The sequence below is a fragment of the Charadrius vociferus genome, unplaced genomic scaffold (genome assembly GCF_000708025.1).
Source record: "Charadrius vociferus isolate BGI_N301 unplaced genomic scaffold, ASM70802v2 scaffold68, whole genome shotgun sequence".
In the NCBI taxonomy this organism is placed as follows: Eukaryota; Metazoa; Chordata; class Aves; order Charadriiformes; family Charadriidae; genus Charadrius; species Charadrius vociferus.
The window spans coordinates 1552753-1576551 of record NW_009649946.1 but is presented as its reverse complement, the minus strand read 5'-3'; the positions used below and the strand labels follow the sequence as shown (position 1 = coordinate 1576551).

The window sequence follows — 23799 nt, the reverse complement described above, 5'->3', positions numbered from 1 at the left end:
TCGGTGGGCTTATTTCTGTTTTACACAGGTGTAAAATGGAAATCAGGCCTACAGAGTTGTAGCATGCATATAGTGTGGAGATTTTTGTCCTGCCTGTTGCATGTTCATTATGAAATTCAAGATGTGCATGGCTCGTGGGTGTTTTTTGTATTTACTTGTTCTTGTTCTCTTAATTATGAATAGCTCAGACTACACTAAAATATTTGAAAAATGCAGACTATAGAAGCTCAAAGATCTAGTTCAGTACTCACTTTCTAAAATGTCAGCACTGGAAAGTGAATGTTCTTATAAGCGATATATTGGAGGCATAATGTTGATGTGTCTCACTGATTACATACTCAACTTTTGTTTGCTTACCAGTAAAAAGACTTTTTAATGCAAATCTTGTGAACTCAGTGGAGAAGGGAGGATCAGACTGATTTTTCCTACTCAACAATAGTTAAGATGGGAATTATGCACATAATTGAGCCTGCCCAGACTTTAACCTGTTTTGTAATCCAAAGATGAGTTAATAAAGGTGGATCTTGCTTTATTGCTGCTACATAGAGCAACTGTAAATTAGAAGTTATTGACAGAAATTGAATTCTGTAATTGGTATTTTACTGAATCCTCTTTAAGAAGAGGTTAATTGACACATGGCAGAAGTTGGATATGCTGTGATCCAGTCAGGATCACCAGCAAATCCAGCCACAGGTCTAAACGCTTCTGGAAATTGGAGAGCTGGAGAGAGATATAGAGAAAATCCTGGGAAATCTAAACCGATAGAAAGTTTAGATATTGTTTCACTGCAGAAATTATTACTTATTTGTGTGTGGGGGGAAGGTACACTCTAGAAAAGTATATTTGACTAGATTGAATGGTTGTGTTACAGTTTTAAAAGTAGGATAGAATGTTGCTTCTAATTACTACTTGACTTCATAATCTTAATATGTTGAATGATTTAATCAGAACATTTTTATGATATTTCTTCTTTGTGTAATTGTTAACTAAAACAATAACTGCAGGAGAGGTTGCAGCAATTTTGTGGTATGTCACACTGGTCTTTTTTTATTAAATGAAGCCCAGTATAGCTAAAGTTTTCAGCTAAGACTTACCTTTATAGCACTTCAGCATGAAGCTTTCCCACAGTGTTACAACTCAAGCAAAATAATACATTTGCTGATCAATTATATAGGATTGCAAGCTTGTATAAGCTTTGTCTGCTGTGATTTTTTTGTGAGATATGAGACATTAGGCAGGTGTGAAACCCTTTCTGCGGTATTTTTAAGACACTTATAATAAGCCACTTATTATAACCATACTGCAAGCGTGATACAAACTGCTTAAAATTTCAGCTTTAACTTTCTGATCATGATCATAACTATGAGGATAAAAGCAGTATTTTTTTACAGCAGTGTATCACAGATGTGTTTGCACATACTGAACACAAGAAAACACTTGCGTTTCTAGCGCATGTGTTCCATCTAAACCTAATACTTTTTTACTGTGAGGGTGGTCAACTAGCAGTGCAGATTGCCCAGAGAGGTTGTGGAGTCGCCATCATTGAAGATATTCAAAACCTGACTGGCCAAAGTCACCTGCTGTAGCTGATCCTGCTGGGGTAGCGGTGTGGAATGGACTGGATGATCCCAAGAGGTCCCTTCCGACCCAAACCATTCTGTGATTCTGTGATACCTTTTCCTTTCAAGGTGAAATGGTGAACATAAATCTGAGCTTTGTTCAGTTTTGGCATAGTACCTCAGAGGCTGGACAGCTTCCTCAAAGCTCTGACTTCAGGTGTTTCTCAAGCATTTGATACTATGTTAATCAAAGAGCTTAAAATCATATGATGCTAAATGGTTTAGCGTTGAGGTTCTTATCACTGATACTATGGTAGCTGCAGACAGTCCTGGATCAACCAGTTGCGGTACTTCAAGCAAATGGAAAATAAATTAAGTACTATTTAATGGGGGCACATAAAAACAAAGTTTGCTTACAGTTCCTAAATAACAATCCACTGAATATCTGTGCTTGGAACTGTTACAGGCATTTTTTTTATTTTTTTTTTTTTTTTATCAGCTGAGGAAGGAGGCCTTTCCTTTTGTTTCTTTCAATAGTAAAATGACTAACAGAGACTAGGTTCCATGATTCTAGCATCTCTAAGTACTTGGAGAAAGAAATATGCGATATGAGAGAATAGTACAGACACCAATTAAAAATAGCTTCCTGATTACATCTTTTGTTGGTTAATTGAGGATGATCATAGTTAATAGGTGATGTTGAGGCCAAATATGCAAGAGGGAATTTGTCTTCCAGAAGCCCCCATCTTTTCTACCCTCAAGGTAGTTGCAAGGCAGTCAAACAGAAAGATGCTCTGCTCAGACCAGAATCAATTTATTATATTGCAAACTTCGCTTTGAGTAAAGGTGCCAAAATCCTCCCTTGGAAGGCACGTTGGCACTTGAAACGTGGCTTGATAAAATCTTATGAGAAAGGTGTAATAAATTGTCTTCTGGAGATGCCTTCATGAACTGCAGCAGAAGCATAGAAAACGGATTTAGAGAAGGTCCCAAGCTCTCAGATAGCTAAACCTCTGTAAGCTGAATCTCACATTAAAGGACACAGACAAGCAAATACTGTATGAGCAGTTATCCTGCATAAACTTTCTCCCTAACTAAGGTGTATTGGGTCTGGCTGGGATGGAGTTAACTTTCCCCATAGCAGCCCTTATAGTGCTGGCACTGGCTGTATCGGACACAGGGGAAGCTTCTGGCATCTTCTCACAGAATTCACCCCTGCAGCCCCCTGGCTACCAAAACCTCACCACACAAACCCAATACATAAGGTTAGCAGTTTGAAGATGACATTGACTTTGGAATCTCAAACATGAACAACAGCCAAAAGCAACCATTGCTATGACAGTAGTTGCCTTTATATCCTTTATTAAACATCTGTGGTGTTTTGACAATGCAGTTGAGGCATAAGACTCTTGGAAAACTTATGTATTTTTAAGGAGTAATTGTGTTCAGGCCCATTATAGTGCTGAGAAATGTGTTTTGGTTGCTCCGCTGGTAATGGGTGAAATATAAGGAGAGAGTTCTCTCTTGTACATTACATACATCTGGTCTCTGGATATACTGTATCTTTCCCAGTATAGCTGTTACGAATGTAGAGAGATAATGTACTTAAAGGAGGCTATTTGACAGGCAGCTGCTTCAAAGCAGCATGGTCAAAAAGATTGGATTGTTGACACTGTAAATTCATCTATTTTACTCAGCTTTTCCTTGGATGGGTGAGTTGTGTTCTACTGGTCATTGTATTATAGTGCTTTAAACAGGTAATGTTTTGAAAGATGAGACTAACTATGAATAGAAGATAATAGAATGAACTGATTTCTTTGGTTTTATTCTTCCAGTTGCTTTTTATTGTGGAGATGCCCTTGGAAACAAGGAAAATGTGTGTACATTGACTCAAAAGCTTCATTTTCAGTATCTGCTATTTACATTATCATTTAGGCGAATGTATAATGTGGGCTCATTAGCCCCTCCTTAGGCAATTTTCTGAGATTGCCTTAGGCCAGTACCACATAATATTTTAAATTCTGGATTTTTAGATTGACATACAATAGAAAGTGGAAATTAATTCAGATCTCGGTAGTCCTGATTTTTGTTTTCCTAATGTCTCTCTCTGCTTTTCTTCAGGGTGATGAAATGAAGAAAACGGGTATTCAACCTATTCCTATGATGGACAGAGACAAGAAAGATGAAGTCCCTCAGGGTCAGGTATGAACTCTCTTAATAAAATGATACATGTTTATAGTGTTAATAAAACAGATACGGAGAAAATTCCTCCTCTCAAGTGTATGGGACTGCAAGGTAGGGACTAGGGGAGCAAAGTCCTTCCCACTGCGGGAGAAGATCAGGTTCATGACCACCTGAGGTGTCTGAAAATACAGAAGTCTATGGGACCTGACGAGATGCATCCTGAGTGAATTGGCTGTTGTTGTAGAAAAGCCACTCTCCATGATATTTGAAAAGTCATGGCAGTCAAGTGAAGTCCCCGGTGACTGGAAAAAGGGAAACCTTGCACCCATTTTTAATAAGGGTAGAAGGGAGGACCGTGGCAACTACTGACCTGTCAGCCTCACCTCTGTGCCTGGAAAGATCGTGGAACAGATCCTCCTAGAAGTTATGCTAAGGCACATGGAGGACAGGGAGGTGATTCGAGACAGCCAGAGTGGCTTCACCAAGGGCAAGTCCTGCCTGACCAACCCAGTGGCCTCCTATGATAGAGTGACTACATCAGTGGACAAGGGAAGATGTCGTCTTCCGTAAGGTCTTTGACATGGTTCCCCACAACATCCTTCTCTCTAAATTGGAGAGGTAAGGATTTGATGGGTGGACTGTTTGATGGATGAGGAATTAGTTGGATGGTCACATCCAGAGGGTAGTGGTCAATGGCTCAATGTCCAGATGGAGATTGGTGACAAGTGGTATCCCCCAGGGGTCTGTACTGGGACCAGTACTGTTTAATATCTTCATCAGTGACATAGACAGTGGGATCGAGTGCGCCCTCAGCAAGTTTGCCAACGACATCAAGCTGAGTGGTGTGTTTGACGCTGCCTGAGGGATGGGATACCATCCAGAGTATGGATGGTTCTCACGCTGGACAAGCGTGAGAAGCAGGCCTACGTGAATCTCATGAGGTTCAACAAGGCCAAGCGCAGAGTCCTGCACCTGGGTCATGGCAACCCCCGGTATCCATACAGGCTGGGGGATGAAGGGATTGAGAGTAGCTCTGAGGAGAAGGACTTGGGGGGTACTGGTGGATGAAAAGCTGGACATGAGCCAACAATGTGCACTCGCAGCCCAGAAAGCCAACTGTATCCTGGGCTGCATCAAAAGAAGCATGGCCAGCAGGTTGAGAGAGGTGATTCTGGCCCTCTACTCTGCTCTGGTGGGACCCCAGTTCTGGAGCCCTCAGCACAGGAAAGACATGTACCTGTTGGAGTGGGTCCAGAGGAGGGCCACAAAAATGATCAGGGAGCTGGAACACCTCTCCTGTGAGGACAGGCTGAGAGAGTTGGGGTTGTTCAGCCTGGAGAAGGGAAGGCTCCGGGGAGACCTTATTCCAACCTTTCAGTACTTAAAGGGGGCCTACAGGAAAGATGGGGACAAACTTTTTATTAGACCCTGTTGTGATAGGACAAGGGGTAATGGCTTTAAACTAAAAGAGGGAGGATTTAGACTAGATGTAAGGAAGAAACTTTTCACAATGTGGGTGGTGAAACGCTGGCACGGGTTGCCCAGAGAGGTGATAGATGCACCATGCCTGGAAACTTTCAAGGTCAGGTTGCATGGGACTCTAAGCAACCTGATCTAATTGAAGATGTCCCTGCTCATTGCAGGGGGCTTGGACTAGCTGTCCTTTAAAGGTCTCATCCAACCCAAACCTTTTTATGATTCTATTATAAAACATTTTATATATTAAAGAATATTGCATTTGATGTTAGGGTACATGGGCTGCTGAATTCTATGTTCTGCATGCAAAACAGGGTTAATTTTTTTAAGTAGCAGTGGAAAACTTGTTTTCAAATGTTTACTTAAATGACAATGTGCTCTTTGCTGTTGTCGCATGTTCCATTCTTCGTACTTGTAACTCTAGCTACAACCACAATCACCTATGATTTTGAGAAGTGTCAGTAACACTTTTTCAACTTAGTAAGTGGTTGCTTCAGCCCTTTGCTAAAAGTTTTTGCTGTTTTATCCTGCATGCAAAATGAACTTCATCACCTGTTCCCAGTTAAAATATTCAGGTTCAGATTTCAAAATATTTTAGGCCAATTCTTCTTCATTAGTTTTTTGGATATCTACTACAACTGCTTTTTGACGTTCCTAAAAAAATAAAAAGAATAATGTGAAGCGTTTCTCGAGGATAAGCAATAAAGGGAGTATTTCTAAGACCCTCAATTGTCTGTTTTTCGAAGTCTTTGGATACTGATTTTCCTGTGCACAAATGTGGAGAGACCACTGCTTTTTTATGCTTTCCCTAGGGAATAATGGTATTTTGTAAACATAAATTTGAGGAAAAAGGGGGTCTTTGAACTAACTTTTTGGGGGTAAATGGAAAAGGTAACTTGTCCTTTGGTTAGCTGAGCAGAGAAAAATAAATTTAAATTGTCCATTGTCCTTTCATATACATATATACATATGGCCTGTGATGCTTTAGTTGTCAGTAGCACTCTCAAAGCATTTCATGAACTCTGAAATGAAAAAATAGTATTTAAAATAAATTAGAAATGACAATGTATCACAAAATGACTGTAGATTAATTACTTGGTAAACTAGACTATGGAAATTTTTGTATTCTGACACTTTACTCCATATGCTTTATCATATTTTAGCATAAAGACTATTACCCTTGTTATAGTAAGGATTTAGCAGTTAATTTCCTAAATGTGTGCATTTAATATAGGCCTAAAAAGAGAAGAAACATTTTTCTGCATTTGGTTTGTTTTTCCACACACTATATTAGTTATCTTTGAACATCTTGAAAAGTACACAGTATTATAGTATATAGTCATCTTAGCATTTGTGAAAGAATTGCTAATGGGGTAAAAGCACAGACCTAAGAAATAAGCTGGGTTTTTTCTCTTTAAAATGCAGTAAGTATTGTCTCAGGTACTGTCTTCATCAGGTTCTTTTTTACTCTGTGCTCTGTTTCATGCTTCTTAATAGTATAACAGTAAAATATTAAGGAAGACAAGACATTAAAAGCCAACTTCAGTAGTATAGTTGTAGCTGCAGTATCTTAAAATATTACAGAAAAATGTGAGATTTAGGGCTTATATAATTCTGTGAAAGTAACTGTTCCTATATTTATGTAGAGACTGAAGAATTTAATAAAGCATTATCATCCATTTTCTTGGGCTCTAACAAAAAGCATTAATGAGTATTTTTATGTGGATTTTAATTAAAGCATTAATACCTTATTTAAATGACAATGATGTTTAGGAAATGAGGATTTGTATAAACACGTAATCTCTGAAAAAAGCTATTTGTGCCTCAAGTAATCATCTTTGAGAATAGCTTGTGCTTAGCTCTTGCTCTCACTTGGGTGGCCGGATCAGTTGGTCTCTTGTGCTTTACACCCTTTGCAATACAACTCATGTAAAGTCTCTGAGTTTGGTGTCTTCCTACTGTGGAGCCTGCACAGAAGATTTGTTCCTGACTCAGCAAGGATCCCATCACCCTCTTTTCTGCCCCTCCTTTTGGAACCCATGAAGAAAATAGAAATGCCAAAACTATGCAGTGACCTGAAAGCCCTTTTAGTAAGAAAGTCAAGCCAGTCTGAGGAAAGAAGGGAGAGAGAAGGAACAGTTCATGTGCTTCAGCCATTCAAAGCTTACCCCAGAAATACAGTTTTCAAGTTGAAAATAGAAAGTTTACTCTTACGCAGCAAGGATTAAAATCTTAAGTGTGCTTTCTTACTTAAGTCAGAACATTAAAGATCAAGCTCTTAAAGCTAGCAGTATGTTTAGGATGCACAGCTAGACAGGAACAATTTATTTCAGAAACAAAGGGTAGTTACTCTAGTTCATCTTGCTTATGCATCTTTAGGATGTACAGAAACTGCCTTTCCTGCAGTGACTTCAATAATTTGCTCATACCTGAGTGAACTCTAAGCTTTCTGTCTAGCCACAGCAACATAAAAATAAATCTGGACTAATTTATTCAGATAATCTAAACCTTTTACAAAAGGGATGTGTGTGAGTTTGCTCTGGTCAGACATGGAAACTCTCGTGAGGGAATGTTTTTAATTAGCTTGGCTTTATTAAAAACCTAAATCTATTGAGCCTTTTAGGGTTTTTCCTCCTTGATTGATGTGCATTTCAACTTAAAAGCTTTCAGGACCTTAAAGGACACATTTTATTCTAAATTCCAGGGTTCCAAAGAGAAGGTTGTTCAGAATATATTGCAGATGAACGTAGTTTGGCTGAAATCTTTTATGTTTTGCAATGACAACACACTTCTTATTGAGCCAGTGTGACTGTACCTAAGTTCACATTTTAATTTTTGATAGCTGTAAGGTAATCTGCTATTTTCCAGTGAAATACAATAGTCGCCCTTAAAAACAAAGAAACAAGAAAAAACTCATAGGAAGAAAACAGTGCACTGTGCAAAATAGCAAACGTTTTGTTGATGAGCAGACATCACAGCTGTGTGCAGCCTTACCTCCTCACCAGCTGCAGTTTCTTTCTGTTGGTTACATCATGATTACCTCAGCTCAGACTGTTGGGTTCTCAGGTCAGAAAATATACCTTATTTTTTTTAAGTACAGAATGGACTTGGTTACATAGCAGTATGGGAGGAATCTGTATTGATGGAGGTGAGGGCAAGAGTTGCTCTTTGATTTCTGAATAAGGGCCAATATTTAGACTGTTAAACAGAGACGTTATCAAATGCTTTGGTCACGGTACAATATATGGTATTTCACTAAAAGGCATTTAAAAACTCTGCCCAAAGAAAGGGATCATAGTGCACTACTGTAACTATTATGAGAGTCTGGGATAAATGAGTGATGTTATAATGGATCTGAATTTAACCTGTCATCCTTGCTAATGTAGCATTTTCTAAAAATTCCCTCATGTCATGACAATTCAGCTGTGACATGGTAACTGTCATAGGCCCCTGAGCCTGTATGAATCAGATATTGTTTAAAAGGTGCTCATTTTATATTCTCTAAATAGATTTCTATGATAGTGGTAAAAATATATCACTGAACCATATAAATGAAAAGAAATTGCCAACCAATTATTGATCACAATGCACACCTTTTAGAAACTTTCCAAAGGTGCAAAGCCCCTAGCTTCTCAAGTAAATTGAGCTATGTAATACATGCTCTGGAGGACATCAGAACAATCCAGAATCCAACCATAGTTTGGCAACGCTGCACAACTTTACTTTTTTATTAAAAAAAAATCTCATCACAAGAACGTTTGAAGAAATGGCTCTGCCATCTGCACCTTCTTCCTGCCACTATGGGCACCAAAAAGCCAGACAGATCCTGAGCAAGTCAATTGAATCAACTGAATAATAAAAAGTCCTGTAGAAAATCCTATCTGAAGCAGCCATATTAATCATAAAAGAGAGGCAGGTAAGCAACTTGCAATTGCCAGGGACTTCACTGTTACTGCATCATTTTAAAGTATTTGGATATTTAGAGGAGATGCAGAAGTTTCTAGTACTAACATAAGTAGTAATTAAGTAAGAATTCAACAGCTTTGAGCAAGTTGGCTGTTAACTTTCAGTGTTGTAGTTTGGCAACATTTAACTATTTTTTTTTCATTGTTGTTTTTCATAGATTGGGTTCTACAATGCTGTAGCCATCCCATGTTACACCACACTTGCACAGATCTTTCCTCCAACTGGGCCACTACTCCGAGCGTGCAGGTGAGTAAATGTGCAAGTTTTTGCATAAGTGTGTAGCTTGGATAAAGGAGAAGTAAACATGCTTTGCAAGTTTGTCTGGAAATACAGACTTTTAATTTTAGAATTTGCATGCAGATAAACAGGGATGTGTATCTCACGTTAATCTATGCAGAAACCTGGAGGCAATAACTACAGGCTGGGACTATCCAATGCAGATCTTCAGACACCGCTGATTAAAATGTGCTTGACGCCTAAAGCATTTAGAAAAAAGCAGGTTCAGTGCTTACGTGTCCCTATCTAGGCTGGTTCAGTGCAATTTCCCTCTGTGTTCCTTTTACTTCAGTATGGTTCTCACAACTAAGATTGGCTAGAATTCTGTTTCATTAAAAAATGTGGGTTTGGCATGCTTTATTTCATGTCAGAACATTTTTACTAAAAAGCAGGAAAAGAAAGATCTCTGGAATATTCAGTATTTGGGACCGCTGGGATGTGGGAGAGGCAAGTGTAACTTTGTCCTATCAATCAGTTGGGATGTAGCTTGGGATATTCTGGAGGAGAGGCAAGGGTCCTTCACCAATTGGCTGCTTCTACCCTGGAATAATTGTGGATCTCCTTGTAGGTAGTTCTGTCCAATAATTATATCCCAGACCTTAGCAATCTTTTCTGACAGAACTTCTGTTGAAACCAGTATGCTTCATGAAAACATTCCAGTTTCAGGTTAATCATTATTCTCTAAAGAACAACAGTTGGTTCATAAAATGTCAGCAATCTTTAGTCATAGTCAGGGAAGAGAGGCCTGTTTGTCTGTGTTCTTACTAGCACCTCTCATAACCGTTTGTTGGGTTTTTTTTTCTTCTCCTGTGGTCCTTAAATTCTAGCTTGCATTGAACTTCTTCTTTGTCCTCTAAGGCAGATCTACCTGCTCTGCCACTTTCCTGATCTTGTGGACTAAATGATCTGATCAGAAAGGTGCCCGCTATGTACAAAACACCATGACATTTAACATAGCGGTTAGCAAAAATAATTTCATTTGCACCCAAACTCTATTTCATATACCTATGAGAAGAATATGTAGGTCTGTACCAGTGGGACAGAGGATTGTCTTATGAAAAACAGTGATTATCTATAAACATTCGTTAATAGTCAGCTGCCTCTAAGGTCCTGCTGCTGGGCATGGCTCTGCAACCCTTAGATGGATATGGAGGGAATATTAAGTAGGATTAGTGACTATACCTCTGTAGTTATTACATTAATGGGGCTACAGTTGGAATCCTGTTTAGCATCTGTGCTTTAAGAAGAGTAGATAAACACACTAGCAAATAAGAGAAGATTAAGAGAGAGCTTAAAGAATGTTTTGAGATCTTAGTAGTGAGAGACTAAAAAAATCTTACATAATGTATTTAGTTCATCCAAGAAAATGACTATCAAAATCTGTAGCTCTCTCTGTAATATGTTTTCTGATTAGACAAAGCTCATTAATTTAGCAGGTAAAGACTACTTGAAGCCCAAAGGTTCAAACAAGTAATATCATGAATTTCTTTTTTAGCATTTGGAATCATGTCAGTTGAAGATCTTAAACCAAGGCTAGGTATACTTTTTAAAAGAGAGAGGTAAAAGGGATAAAGGCACAGTTACTGTGAGGAAATTGCCAAGGCCTGTCTTCTCCAGGCAGTCAGGCTAGGTGAACCTTATAGTAGTGTCTTTCATCCTTAGAGGCTGTGAAAGTAACAATGTCTGGTAAAAAACAGGCAGTAATTTGTTATCATAAATTGAGTAATGTGGAAGTATTCATAAGTGCATATTTTAGTGGTTCCATCAGTTACAATATAGCATTAAACTCTTCTCTAGTTTCAAAATGCTGCGGAGTGTGTTACTATCATAATGATATCAAAGTCCAAATCCTGTTTTGGAATTTGGAGTTACAGTACACAGTAGGAATGTGTACTCCTTGAGCAGTGTTGACCTCATATGTATGTGTTGATAGTTTGATTATAGATAATTGAATAATGTGTACTCTGACAAATAAAGAAGAGTTGCTTTCAGTGTGAAATGAGAGAACATGAAGTAAACTACAGAACTGCTTGTAATCCTTTCAGTCTGTACAAGGTCATGACTCATCCAACGGCTTTACTGAGAGGTAGTCTGAGATCTTGGAAGTTTTCTAACTTCTCTTTGTAATCCTTGCTTGAAGGCATCTTGCTTCAGATGTATTGATGGCTGAAAGCTAAATGGTCGGTTATTCAATCCATGTAACTGGAACACAGATTGTGCTTTGCCTGACCATATTTTCAGTCAGAAAGATTTTTATACTGTTTGCATGGACTAAACAGCATCAACTATAATAGCCACCATTAGAAATGCAGTAGTGCTTATGATGAGGGTTCCCAAGATAACCTATATTGTCAAACTGCTTTATAGATGTGAAAATTTGCATTGGTTTTGTATTACTTACTTTTCAACATCTGGGGGTACTTTTATTCCCCAAATCAGTACCTATATGCTTTTAACATGAAAATGTCTTGCAGAGTCTGTATGATTAATAAAGTAACCTCAGCAGTGGATGTCAGGAAAGTTCTGTTATAGCACAATCAGATGGGAGGTCTTAAAATGGGTTTGTATTGACTGTAGAACCATTTGCATAAGCCAGTGCCTTTGGTAAGAAGTTAGCACTGTTACTCCACTTAATGGGAACTGAGGCTTAGAGCGGCTGGGTTGAGTGCACAGCACCTTTTTCAGTGGCAGGGTTCTGGGAAGACCCATATCTTTTGATTTCTAGCCACATGGATATCCAAATGAGGCTTATTTGCAAAAGTGGCTTGTAATACTTGAAGTGCTCAGCTGAGGAGATTTAAAGTTGACTTGCAGAGTATCAAGCACCCACATACATGTGTTCTAGATGAAAGGTTCTCCACAATTCTGAAGATCAAGCATGAACATCTTCTCAAGAGTGGGTTTCCCTGCAAAAGGTGTGATGTCTGAAGTAAAAGGAATCAAACTCCTGGCAGAGATCATATGAACTTTTTTCTATTCTAGGAATTATGTTTGTTGTTTGGAATTCCAGTTATAGTTATAATACTGATACTCCTGAAAGCTACGCTGGCACAGTCTCCAGACTGGGCATGGCTCTGTGCAGACACAGCTCCCCACCTTGTTCGTGTGCATTCCTTAATTTAGATTGCACTGATGCAGAACTGGGGCATAGATGTGTGGAAGGGGTTTAAGATCTCCATAAGACTAAGGAGCTTCCTGATAATCCACACCCTGGCATAAAGTCTTCTGAGGAGCAATTTGATAGTTTTAGCTTTAGCCTTGAAATTACCCTCTGCTGTCTGAGGGGGTTGAGGTGGAAGTGTTGAGAGTTCAGACTTGGAGATGCAGAGTGGGTAATAAAGAACGCAGATCTAACTCCAAGTCCCCAGTTACCAAAACATATGTTATTGCAGGGTATAGGTTACTCCAGAGTGTTTCAAATAGCTGGTTTTGCACTACACTTTTTCCTTTATTTTTGATGGGTGTGATGAGAGAAATACAGCCTCATTCCTGTTTGGTATTGCCTCAGCTGCTGACTGAACCGATTTTGATATCATCCCTTCACCAGCAGTGCTCGTTCTTGGAAAACAGCGTTTAAGCTGCTGAGTCCTTGAATTGTTTGGGACATAGACACCAGCTGCAAATAATAACAGCAGAAGCACCCAAGGCAGCATGTCAGCATCAAGGTTTTTTCTTTTGAGAGCCTCTGGGCATTTATTCCAGACACTTAGGAGCCAGGGTATCATTGGGAGCATGAAGGTAAATGAATTGTATTACCCACATCTTTAAAGAAAAAAAGAATGTATCAGTCACGGATTTCCCTGAGGTAAGGCAGCAGCTAAGAATCTAGAAGGTTTTCTTGTCCGGTAATCTAGTCCATATTTTTAAATACTCTCTTGTCATTCTGTTTAGATCAAAACTAACAGCCACCTGTGTTACAGTGTTCAGAATAAGTCCTATGTGTGTTTTGTAGCCCATGTACTCAGTAGGCCTACCAAAGTGGCAAAGCTATGATAGTACATTTATTTTGACAATGAGATGATTTATTTTTTCCTTTGTTTCAGACCAGATAATTTTAAACATTTTTCCATGTGCTTTCAAGTCTCTCAATTGTTGCTGAAATTGATATAATTTAAAAATATTTTGGCTGCAGTTCTCCTCGTTACTTTCTGAGTTTCAAGAAAGGGGCCTAGAAATAGTGACGGTTCAGTTTTTCTGATCCTTAATGCCTGATTGTATTAGCTGAGGTTCAGCATCATATTAATGCTGGCTTCATGACTTCCAGTTGGCCTGCAGCACTGGCAGAGCAGGTTTCCAGCTGCCTGCAGAAAATGGTGTAGGTGTTCCCCTAGAGGGCACCAGCTTTCTTCGGTAGACTCCATCAGATCCTGCCTTCCCCCATCCCCAGAAAATGCAACATTTTCTTTTCTTACCTGTTCTCTGTGCTTTCAGCTCATTATTTGCTGTTTTATCAACTGTTTCAGCAAAGCTGTGACATAAAAATCAGAAGAGCTCTGCCACATAAATTCCGATGTAATACGATAATATGACACATCGTATGTAAGACCTTAGTGCTTTAACCATCGTGTTTGTTTACTGAAGACATCTGAGAGTTGTTGTTTTAGTAATGAGGTATCTGATAGTATGAAATTGAAACAGTTGAGCTTGCGCTGTCTCTCTCTGTATTTGAAGACTGAATGCTAGATTTGGCCACAGGTTGCACATCCGCTAATTGATGATATTGGAGATCATCAATTTAGACTTCCAAGCTGCTGGAGTGGTACTAGTGTACAGCAAGTAAGATTATGGGTCTGTACTCCCTTCAAATCATTAGAACGTTACCAGGTTAATTTCTCATCATTTTACGGCTTGTGAACCAAAATTTGGACTTGGGGGTTGGCAAGGCTGTGAGGCTGTAAAAATTTCTGTCCCGAGGAAGGGGTACTCTTTAAATGTAGAAGATTGATAGTGTGATCACCACCATTAGTAACTGAAAGTTGATACTATGGTGTTGGCATACAACACGTTATGCGCTATCAGGCAGCCCGTGTGCAGGAGTTTCAGAAGGCTTAATGCACTTCTGTTGTTTCCAATGAAAGAAGTTTCCTGGCAAAAGTCCTGATCTCTGTGGTGGTTTTGAAAAGGCCAAAGTATGCTGTGGTGAAATCTCTGAAGTCCAAGGTGAGGAAGGCCACCTGTCTCCAGACTGCTGTTTCAGGGTCTCTGCAGACACGTCTCTCTTGGGTCACAGCTGGGTTTTCTCTGCAGCCATGGGGGCTAGACATTTGTAATGGAAGCAGGTACTAGCCGCTAGCTCCAGGGTTCATTGTGGGGAAGGTATGCCATAGGCTTATATATAATCAAGATGTATATGAGCCACACAGAATTACAAAAAGGGATAACTGAAGGTGAAGGATGAAATAACGTAAGGATGATAAAAGCTTGATGACATACAGGTACTTATATACAGCATAAAGCTGCATCTCAAACTATAGTACAGCAGACAGTATTGGTAGGAAGAAATCCCAGTAAATTTATGAACAGTGCTTTACCTCTTTTACTTTTTGCATCTCCAGGGACAATCTCAATCAATGGGAGAAAGTAACAAGAGGTGAGGAAGCCTCTATATGGATTCCCTCCCAGTCCCTCGCTCCTGGGACCTCAGATTCACTTCCTGTGAAGATTGATGACTGAACAGCAGCAACAGATTGCTTTAACCCAAAAAGCATCCCTTCTTGTTTTAGGGGTTGGGTTTGTTTTCTTTTGTTTCATTTTTATTTGGGAAAAAAAAAAAGGAAAAAGAAAAGCTACAAAATGCTAACCAAGGCAGCGATCTGCCTAGGAAGGTAACACCCATGGAGTTACCTCAGCTAAATGACTCTGGCAGCCAATCTCCTGACCTACACCGGTGACACAGCATGAACAGAGGGAAAATGACAACCCAGATGTTTTGGAATCAGCTATCAAAAGAGAACTTACGACTTGTGAATATAAAAGACTGGCCTTATCTCATGGGCTACATTGCTGAGGCCTTAATTTAAAACTGATGGGAGGGGAGGGGGGAAATCTTAGGGGGTACTTCTAAACTGTATCTTTCTAGTAAGGGTTTCAATGGTACTTTTATTATACCGTACTGTGGCTGGCTTTAACACCAGTGTCACTTGGGAGTTCTTGGCTATAAATAGAACAATATACCCATTGCTATTGTGAATGTTTATGTGTGATCTACTTGTAATCAGTTTGAACTGCAGCAGAATCCTTGGAGACTGTAATTCATGCTTAGGTTACAGTGAATTCTCTTGCTGCAAACTACAGGAAAACCAACATTCAGGTTAAAGGTTTAAAGTACTTCATGAAGCATCATGATGCAAATTGTCTGTCACACACAAGGCAATCATTGAAAGAACTAGTGATGGTGCTTTGTTCTTCAGAATGATTTATAAACCTAGACAACTCCTCCCTTAAAACACTGGAAGTACTGGATATTTATCTCTGATATGACAGAGAGTTTCAGGTTGGAGATTTTGTATCCATAGTGACAGAAGTATCAGAGTAAAATTTAAATGTGACAGCAAAGATTTCCTTGCCTAGCTGACAATTAAGTAAAGTCATCATTTTTATTTCTACCTGCTGAGTTGTATTTTAAAAGGTATTAGAGACATACCCAAAGTGTGCTATCTGCTGGGAACAAAAGCCTTGTCAGAAAAGTCAGGTCTGATAAAAAGGATTGTGGTACCATCACAATAAATCAAAAATGTTTTTGTATTCACTAGCTTTTGTGTTGCACAGTAACACTGCATGTTGTCTTCTGCTCTTTTTCCCCATCCCAAGATGAGTGAAATTAGGCAACTTCTCCATTTGTCTGTTTGCTTTTTTCCCCTAGTTCAGCAAAATTTCCAGGCGTAGAACTGCCTTTCTCAGTGAAAGAATAGCTGACTGAAGAAAAGTACTCTAAAATGTTGTGTTTACAGTTCTGTGCTGACTGAGGCTTCAGCCTTACAAACTTATGCACAGACTTTAAGACCTTACACTCAATGCCACTCTAAAATTTAGTGCAATTGTACAGAGTATGTTTCAACAACACTTATTTGCCTTCATCTTTCTCTTAAAAATAATGAGGAAAAAGTCGTCATATTAATCCAGTAGGTGAAAACACAGTCTTTGCATACCTTTCACATACAGCCTATACTGCATTATATGCTTTTTCACAGATAATAGTGGTTCCGTGATAACATGGCCATTTGTGTAACCGCAACAAATAATAGTAGTGACTTAAAGACAGAACACAGGTTCTCTTTTTCCATCTCACGTCTGGTGAGCTGTATTGCTGTCATAAGCATGCCATCTTATGGGTTTCATGTAAATGACTTGGACTCTTGAGTTTTGCCTTTTGTTATGGTCGAGCACATACCAGTATCTGTACATGTGTACAGTATGTGATACATAATCACATAATGTATAAATGCACCTAAGCCTTTGCAGTACACGGATATCCCAGAGGTTGAGAATTCAATATGAAGTTATCCTATTTGTATGATACGGGGTCCTAGCAGCAGCCCCATCATTTTTTTCAGTTTGCTTTACCACTTCTGAGTGCAGAAATTCATTGTTAACCCCAGCAAACTATTTTGGAATAAAAAAAAAATGGCAGGAAACAGTTACACCCAAGTAGAATTAATACTGTCTCATGCTGTGTCCTCTGCTTTACTCCTTAGCAGTTCTGTTTTAACTAAATCATGCAGATGCAACCTTTCATCCGCTAAGTACTTGATATACAGCCCACTGTTCTTAATTTGCATGGAAATTATCCAAATCTGTGGTGACTACAGAAATATTCTCAGAAATTCAGTTACCCCAACAACTGGATGGAATGTTTCTCCTTCATGGGTTAAGTATATTTGCTGTTATTCTCCCTCTTTGAATGCTGTTCTTACAAGCGCTGCAAAAATATTCCTTATCACACTGTCTTATGGAAAGCTTTTAATTCATCTTTTACTCCTTGACAGTGAAGATAACTTCAAAATATTTAGCAGCATCACATAATATTTTCTATTTTGAAGTTTATAATTTCTGATACAGAACATGTTTTCCTAACAAATTTGTCAAATTGGCAATAAGTTGTTCTATTAATGTCTCAAGTCAGTCAGGTACTGGTTCTAATACAGAACTATCCAAACCACATAAAATATATGTTTGCTATAGTATAATGTCCACTAGAATTAAAAGTTTTGGCTCCAGTGGTTGTGGTTTGGTTTGTTTTCCTGCTGTGTAAAAGAGAAGGGTCACAACAAAATGTTTCTCTTCGTTAGCACCCAGACCAACACAAATAGCCACAAGAGACTGTCTATTCTAAGCAAATTTAGTCTGTTTTAACATTTCCAGATTGCAGACTTAGATGTGCAGATGTTTTGTAGAAACAAATGTGTACCTGCACTTTCAAAGTCAAACCCACCAAAAATGAAAACTTTGAAGGTGCATTTGAATTTCATGGTGCAAGTACATGTTGAGATTTAATTGTTCAAAATTCTGGACTTCAACTCACAAATAGAGCAGTAAGACATCTAGATCTTTAAGGCATCTGGCTCATTAAGTTGAACTGCCAAAAGCCATTCTTCCTTGCATTTTTATCCTGCTAAAACTGATCTTGCCCAAGATCAATAAGAATGTATAACAGATCCCTCCTTTCCTAGAAGTGTTAGTCTTTATACTCCCCAAACTGCATTATTTTTGTTAATAATTCCAATTGCTTTTCCCTTCTAAGGCCGGTAAAGGTAAAAGGGCTGTTTGAAGCCATATCTGAGCATTTCTAATGTGTTATGAAATGGTGCCTGAAAGGTATGCACTAAGTGAGATAAATAGTTGACATAGCACGATACTCATCTGAGATGTTGCTTATTTTATTATAGCACTGACAGAAACTCCATTGTTACAATTAATCTATGAATTTTGTACAGTAGTGCAACATTCGGCTGTAATGGTTCAACTCATGGCAGTGGTGTTCTTCTTTTTGTAAGTGACCATTAGAGAAATGCAATAGTTTTTTTTTTAGTTGGGGTACATGATAAGGAAAAAAGATATTTACACTGGAGGGGACATGCAGTGTGGAATTCATCTTTTTATGTGGCACAGACTTCTTTCATGTGTTTAAACTTAGAACAATATCGTCAGTTTGCTGTGACTGCATTTAGAGCATTTAGTGTTAAAATTGTAGGGATAGCAACTAGCACTATTCACGTTAAAAAAAAGAGATTTTTAGATGCTCAAAACAATTATGACCATCTTGAAATAATGCATTTGCCTCAAACACTGTGATATAGGAACCGTTCTGTGAAGTGGAACAATTAATTTGTTCATTCTAAACACAGGAAAGGCTTTCTGCACACTGCTGCAAGGAAGTTCATGTTCAAACTTTAGGTTATATATCCCAATCTAGCAAAGGCACATCACAACTCTTGTTTTGCTTTCTGACCAAAAACTGTGCTCGATTGTAATACGGGTGTATACTCTGTCAAAAAACTTAAAACAACGGACTGCTTTCTAGGGTAGATCAAACTGATTTGTAGAGTAGATTCATATATATTCAAAATTCAGGTTGGGCTGTTATGTGAAGAAGAAAGAACTTCAAGGTAACAACATTCAACTTTACTACATTTAGTGAGCTGAAAAATTTGTTTTATATATATATATATTTACACACGCATATATATATATATGATACATATAAACTTTGTAAAAAAACAAAAAATATGCAAGTGCAATAATTTAAAGAGGTCTTAACTTTGCATTTATAAATTATAAATACTGTACATGGTGTGTAATTTTTTCATGTATTCATTTGCAGTCTTTGTATTTAAAAAACAAACCTAAACCTTTACTATTACGTTTGTACAATAGAACAGTAAGCATTTATTATGATATAGTTAAGTTGTAAATAAATTCACAAACCAAACAGCCAGTACATATGCATATATGGGTGTCCTATTGTGAAACCTGTTTTTGCTTTTACTGCTGGCTTTAGCACAGCAACACTACTTCTGTGGATATGTAATTATACATATAAATATATGTATGATACATAAAATATATTTAGAAATGTTCATAATTTTAATGGATATATCTATACATATACTTTGGTGTGAATATTACTGAATACAGAGTTTTTTAATATTATTTTTCATGTTTATTTTTGCTATTATTGGGAGTGGAAGTGAGGGATGGGAAGTGTGTGTGAGAGCGCGTGTGTGTGTACACCACAAGTAATCCACAGGAGAAATGGAATCAAAGCATAATGCGCTCCTTTAAAAAGGCAGTACCTGTTTTTCTCTGTAATTGCAGGTCACTGCTTATGGTGTGTTTTCCCAACATAAGTTCATTATTTAAAAAAAAAAAAGAAAAAAAAAATAGTATCACCTATTGCAAGTTCACATTGCCACAAAGTGCAAAGGGATCTTCTTCCCGTTTGCCCTCCTGCTGCCAGAGCTGACCTTGCTGCTGACAGATAGTTCCACACAGGTCCTCACTTTGCCACTGTCAAACGGCAGTGCAGCTAATGCAGAACCGTTTGCCACCTTTTGGGAATTACGGAGATACTCAGATGCTGAACTGTAGAAAAATAATCCCGCACCCAGATTTTTAAAGTTTGCTAGTCCAAAGCGATACAGGGCTTTGATGGCTGCCAATACCCTGAAAATACAAGGTAAGTTCAGGGAAATGTAAAGCAAAGTTCTGAACAACACGTTGGCAGATATTTAGAAAATAGGTAAACAAAAATGAGGAAAAAAAACCTCCTGTGTGTTTATCTACCTAGTACATTGATTCACTTCAAAGATCTCTTGCACTGTTCATGCTCAGTAAATAGGTTGTTCCCCTTTTATAGACCTCAGAGTGGCCCTGTGTCTTTATGACATGTCCATTCTCAGAGAAAGACGGTGAGCCTGGAATAGAGAGTTCAACGCGGGCTCTGTCTCCGGTTCTCAGCACGGCCTCCAAACGTGCCTGGGCTCCCTCCTCACTGAAGGAACTCAGCATTGCTACGACGACTCGGCCAGAAACAAGTTTCCAGGGCAACTACTGCGTATAATTGTCAAAAACAAGTTTTACAAAATATACCTGGGTTTGTGCTGTTGTGACCAGCCCCAGCCCTTCCAGAAAGTTCTGCTTGCTGCAAGGGTTGTGCTGCTGGGGCTAACTTCTGTGGAAACAGAAAAACTGCACTGACATTTAATGCATTTTTTAGGGTTTATTCATTTCAGCTAAAACTTTCCAACTGATTTGGAGGGACAGGCAATATGAGAGGAATGTTTCTGTGAATACTATTAATTTGGTCTTTTCCACCTGTTTCAGTGTTATTGGCAAGGAACTGTAGGCTGGAGTCAATTAATGACTTTCTGGTCAAGCTCTTCAAATTGATGGCAGTCAATCACACGCCTTACTTGTCACGCAGACTTAGCTCTTGTAGCACAGTGTGGTGCTTTGCGCTGATGGTCACTGCCCGGTTGGTGCACTTGCCTTAACATTTTTAGCCCTTTGTTACTCAAAAACATCATCAGAGACTTAGAAAAATCAACCCCTGAATATATTCCCTTGCAGATGTTGGAAAATACAAATGTAAAAGCACCTTAACTGAAGCTCATTGAAGTTTGGGGAGGAAGGGAGTATTTCTGTTGGTTTTGAGGAACTTTTAATTAGGCTTATTTGAAAGTATTTAAGTGCTCTGGAAGATCCTGTACTCATTTGAGTCAGTTGTAAGGGACAGAGATTTCAATGGATTTCACTTGCTCAACAAGTGTTGGAGATTACTTTGTTGTACTTATTTTGAAGACAATCACTAAGGAGAAATTCCCTTTCCTCACTTTGCAGTCCCTCTTCCTCAGATTAGGGAGAAAAGATTATTTCAATGTGTTTCAGTAGTGCCATAGGAAGAGCCACCTGTACCATGGGTGCTGCTTACGAAGATGAAGATCTTTGTCTCTGGGTCAGGAATGAGTTACAGAGAAATGGATCAGAAGGTAGTTGGTGTGTGTGTGTAAGGCCTGTTGTTTAAAAGTCTTCTAAAAGAAAGAGGAAACATGAGGCTCCAGAACCTTGAGAAGAATTAATTATACCAGGTAAAGTTTTCCTTTCATGTTTTTTTGTTTTGTAAAATTGCTGGAAGGGATAAATGGTTTTCACCACATTGTGTGTTAACATTCAGCGGCATTAATTATTTTTCTTTTTTACAGCACTGTAAACCCTGTGAATATAGGTGAGAATATGATGTTTGTAGAGCTACTTCTTTTCCTTGAACTGTATTTATGCTGCTTATGGAAGCAGCATAAGTTGTTAATAAATACTATTTGATAAGCGTATGGAAATGAAAAAAGAGCTTGTAAAATACAAAAAAAAAGCCAAAAAGAGAAACTTTTGGAAGCACCTAAGAGAGTCAATATCTGTCAGAAGTCTTTGTAAATTTTACCGTCAATGTTAGTAGCAGTGGTGAATGTGGTGCAGTGGTGAATATGGGTAGTTTGGAATTAGTGCTAATGGACAAGTTGATCAAGAAGAGAAGTGGTATGATAACTAATGTTGGTTTCCAACTAGTGTAGTCCAAGTTGTTTTCTGCTGCTTACTTGTGGAGGGAAAATAAGTATTCAATATTGGGCACATTTTACATCTCATCACAAAAAATCCTACCTTGCTGAAAAAAATGTATTTTCTCATGTGACCAACCTGGGAAAAAGGTCAGTGACATGTGCCTTTCCTCTTACCATGAAAATGTACTGAAGCTTGCAGAAAAGAATATTTACAGTTCATTTGGAAAGACAATGGTTATCTGTTAAGATGCTACTTACGGACTTGAGGCAACTCAGTTGTTCCGTGACAGATTTCCATTATGACCTTGTGCAAGTTGCCCAACACTGGATGGTTTTGGGTTTTTTTAACTTACTTAAGCCTCTAAACACTTTTTTACATTATGTGTGTTTGGAAATATCCTTGGTTACATGCAGTCTGGGATTCAAAATATATGCTAGCAGGTGGTAACCTTATAATATGTATGGTGATGTTGACCTTCCTCTCAGGTAAGGACAAATATCAGAGAGCTGTGATGTCCTCAGATATGCTGCTGATGAGTACCAGAGATGAGTACCTCCTTTTCCATCTTCTCCAGATGTGGGGGGCTGAAGAAATTACAGTGCAAGATTTCAAGCTGGTATATGTAGTTTCACATTTAACAACTTTCGAGCTGACACAGTGCCATGTAATCTTAAAAAATTTCAAACTCCTTTAATTAAACACAGTATCAAATTTTATTTTAAATCTGTAATGACTTCTATGTGAGAGCCAATGGCAACTGGTTCAGGCTACCACATCTGCATAATTCCTGTTCCGCAGCCATTTTGCAGGGTCCTGTTCCAGGGCTGCTGGGAGTGAGTGGTATGGTTAATTCTCCTGGGCGTCTAAACTACGTGAATCAGCTCCAGCTGTTGGACAACATCCCATTTTGGAGTCAGTACCTGTTGAGAGAACTGAGTTTATCTTCTGTGCGGTTCTCCCTAGTTTTTGTGATTAGTTACCAAATATATTAAGACATCCTGTAGCCTCATGCAGAGCTTCACGTGCAATATATTGACTTCTTTCCTTTTAAAGTTTCTTAATTAGCTACAGCATTAGTAAATGTTCTAGGTACTCTAGAATCACAAGCATGGTAGAACTAGTTTCCAAGGAATAAATACTGGGTTTTCATGTTGGTTGTTGTTGGAATGTGTGTAAAATAACACCAAAAAAACCCCTCAGAATATATTCCTTTTGGAAGTTGCTTTCATGACTCTTTCTTGCATATTACAGAAAAGTGTTCTGTGAAATCCCTCCTCCTGTCCCCAGCAGAGCATTGCCATCTTTTACTGGTGATATGCCAGAAGCATTAGTGAACCAAGTGCCTGGTCCATCAAACGAACCTAAAGAACTTCCACATTGTCTGGGACTCTGAGCTAAGCCAGGATGTCTGCTAATGGGTTTGCATCCTGAATGTACAAGGACAGCAGTCTTCACTGAGTTTGTTCTAAACCTTTGCAATGCCAACAGAGCAGAGGGAGCTGACCTAGCATTTAGGGGTGGTTGCTATTCTAGCTGGTGAGGCATCAGTTGAAGATTTTTTTTCTGTCCTTCACCACAAAGCATGGGAACCCCAAGACCACCAGTCTCAGAAAAGATGTACTTTGCTATAGACTTAAAAGAAAGCTTCATGCAGGAAAACTAACATCCTATAAGACACTTGTGTAGTTGCTATCCGAAAGCTTCTAAATCAATTCCTTGAAATCATTAAATAGAATCTGTTAATAAGATTGGTAGGATCCTCATTTTCTGCCTTTTTCATTCCTGC

At 38.6% G+C, this 23799-nt stretch overlaps 1 protein-coding gene across 3 annotated transcripts in view; it reads left to right on the top strand.

The window, feature by feature from the left end:
- Positions 1–15745, top strand: part of PDE10A (phosphodiesterase 10A) — a 393315-nt gene extending 377570 nt beyond the window's left edge. For all 3 annotated transcript variants that reach the window (XM_009891448.1, XM_009891449.1, XM_009891447.1), the window contains 3 exons: positions 3681–3761; positions 9343–9431; positions 15017–15745. In XM_009891448.1, coding sequence (XP_009889750.1) covers positions 3681–3761; positions 9343–9431; positions 15017–15134 — 288 coding nt within the window. In that variant the 3' untranslated portion in view covers positions 15135–15745. The remainder of the gene's footprint in view (positions 1–3680; positions 3762–9342; positions 9432–15016) is intronic.
- The last annotated feature ends 8054 nt before the right edge of the window (positions 15746–23799 follow it).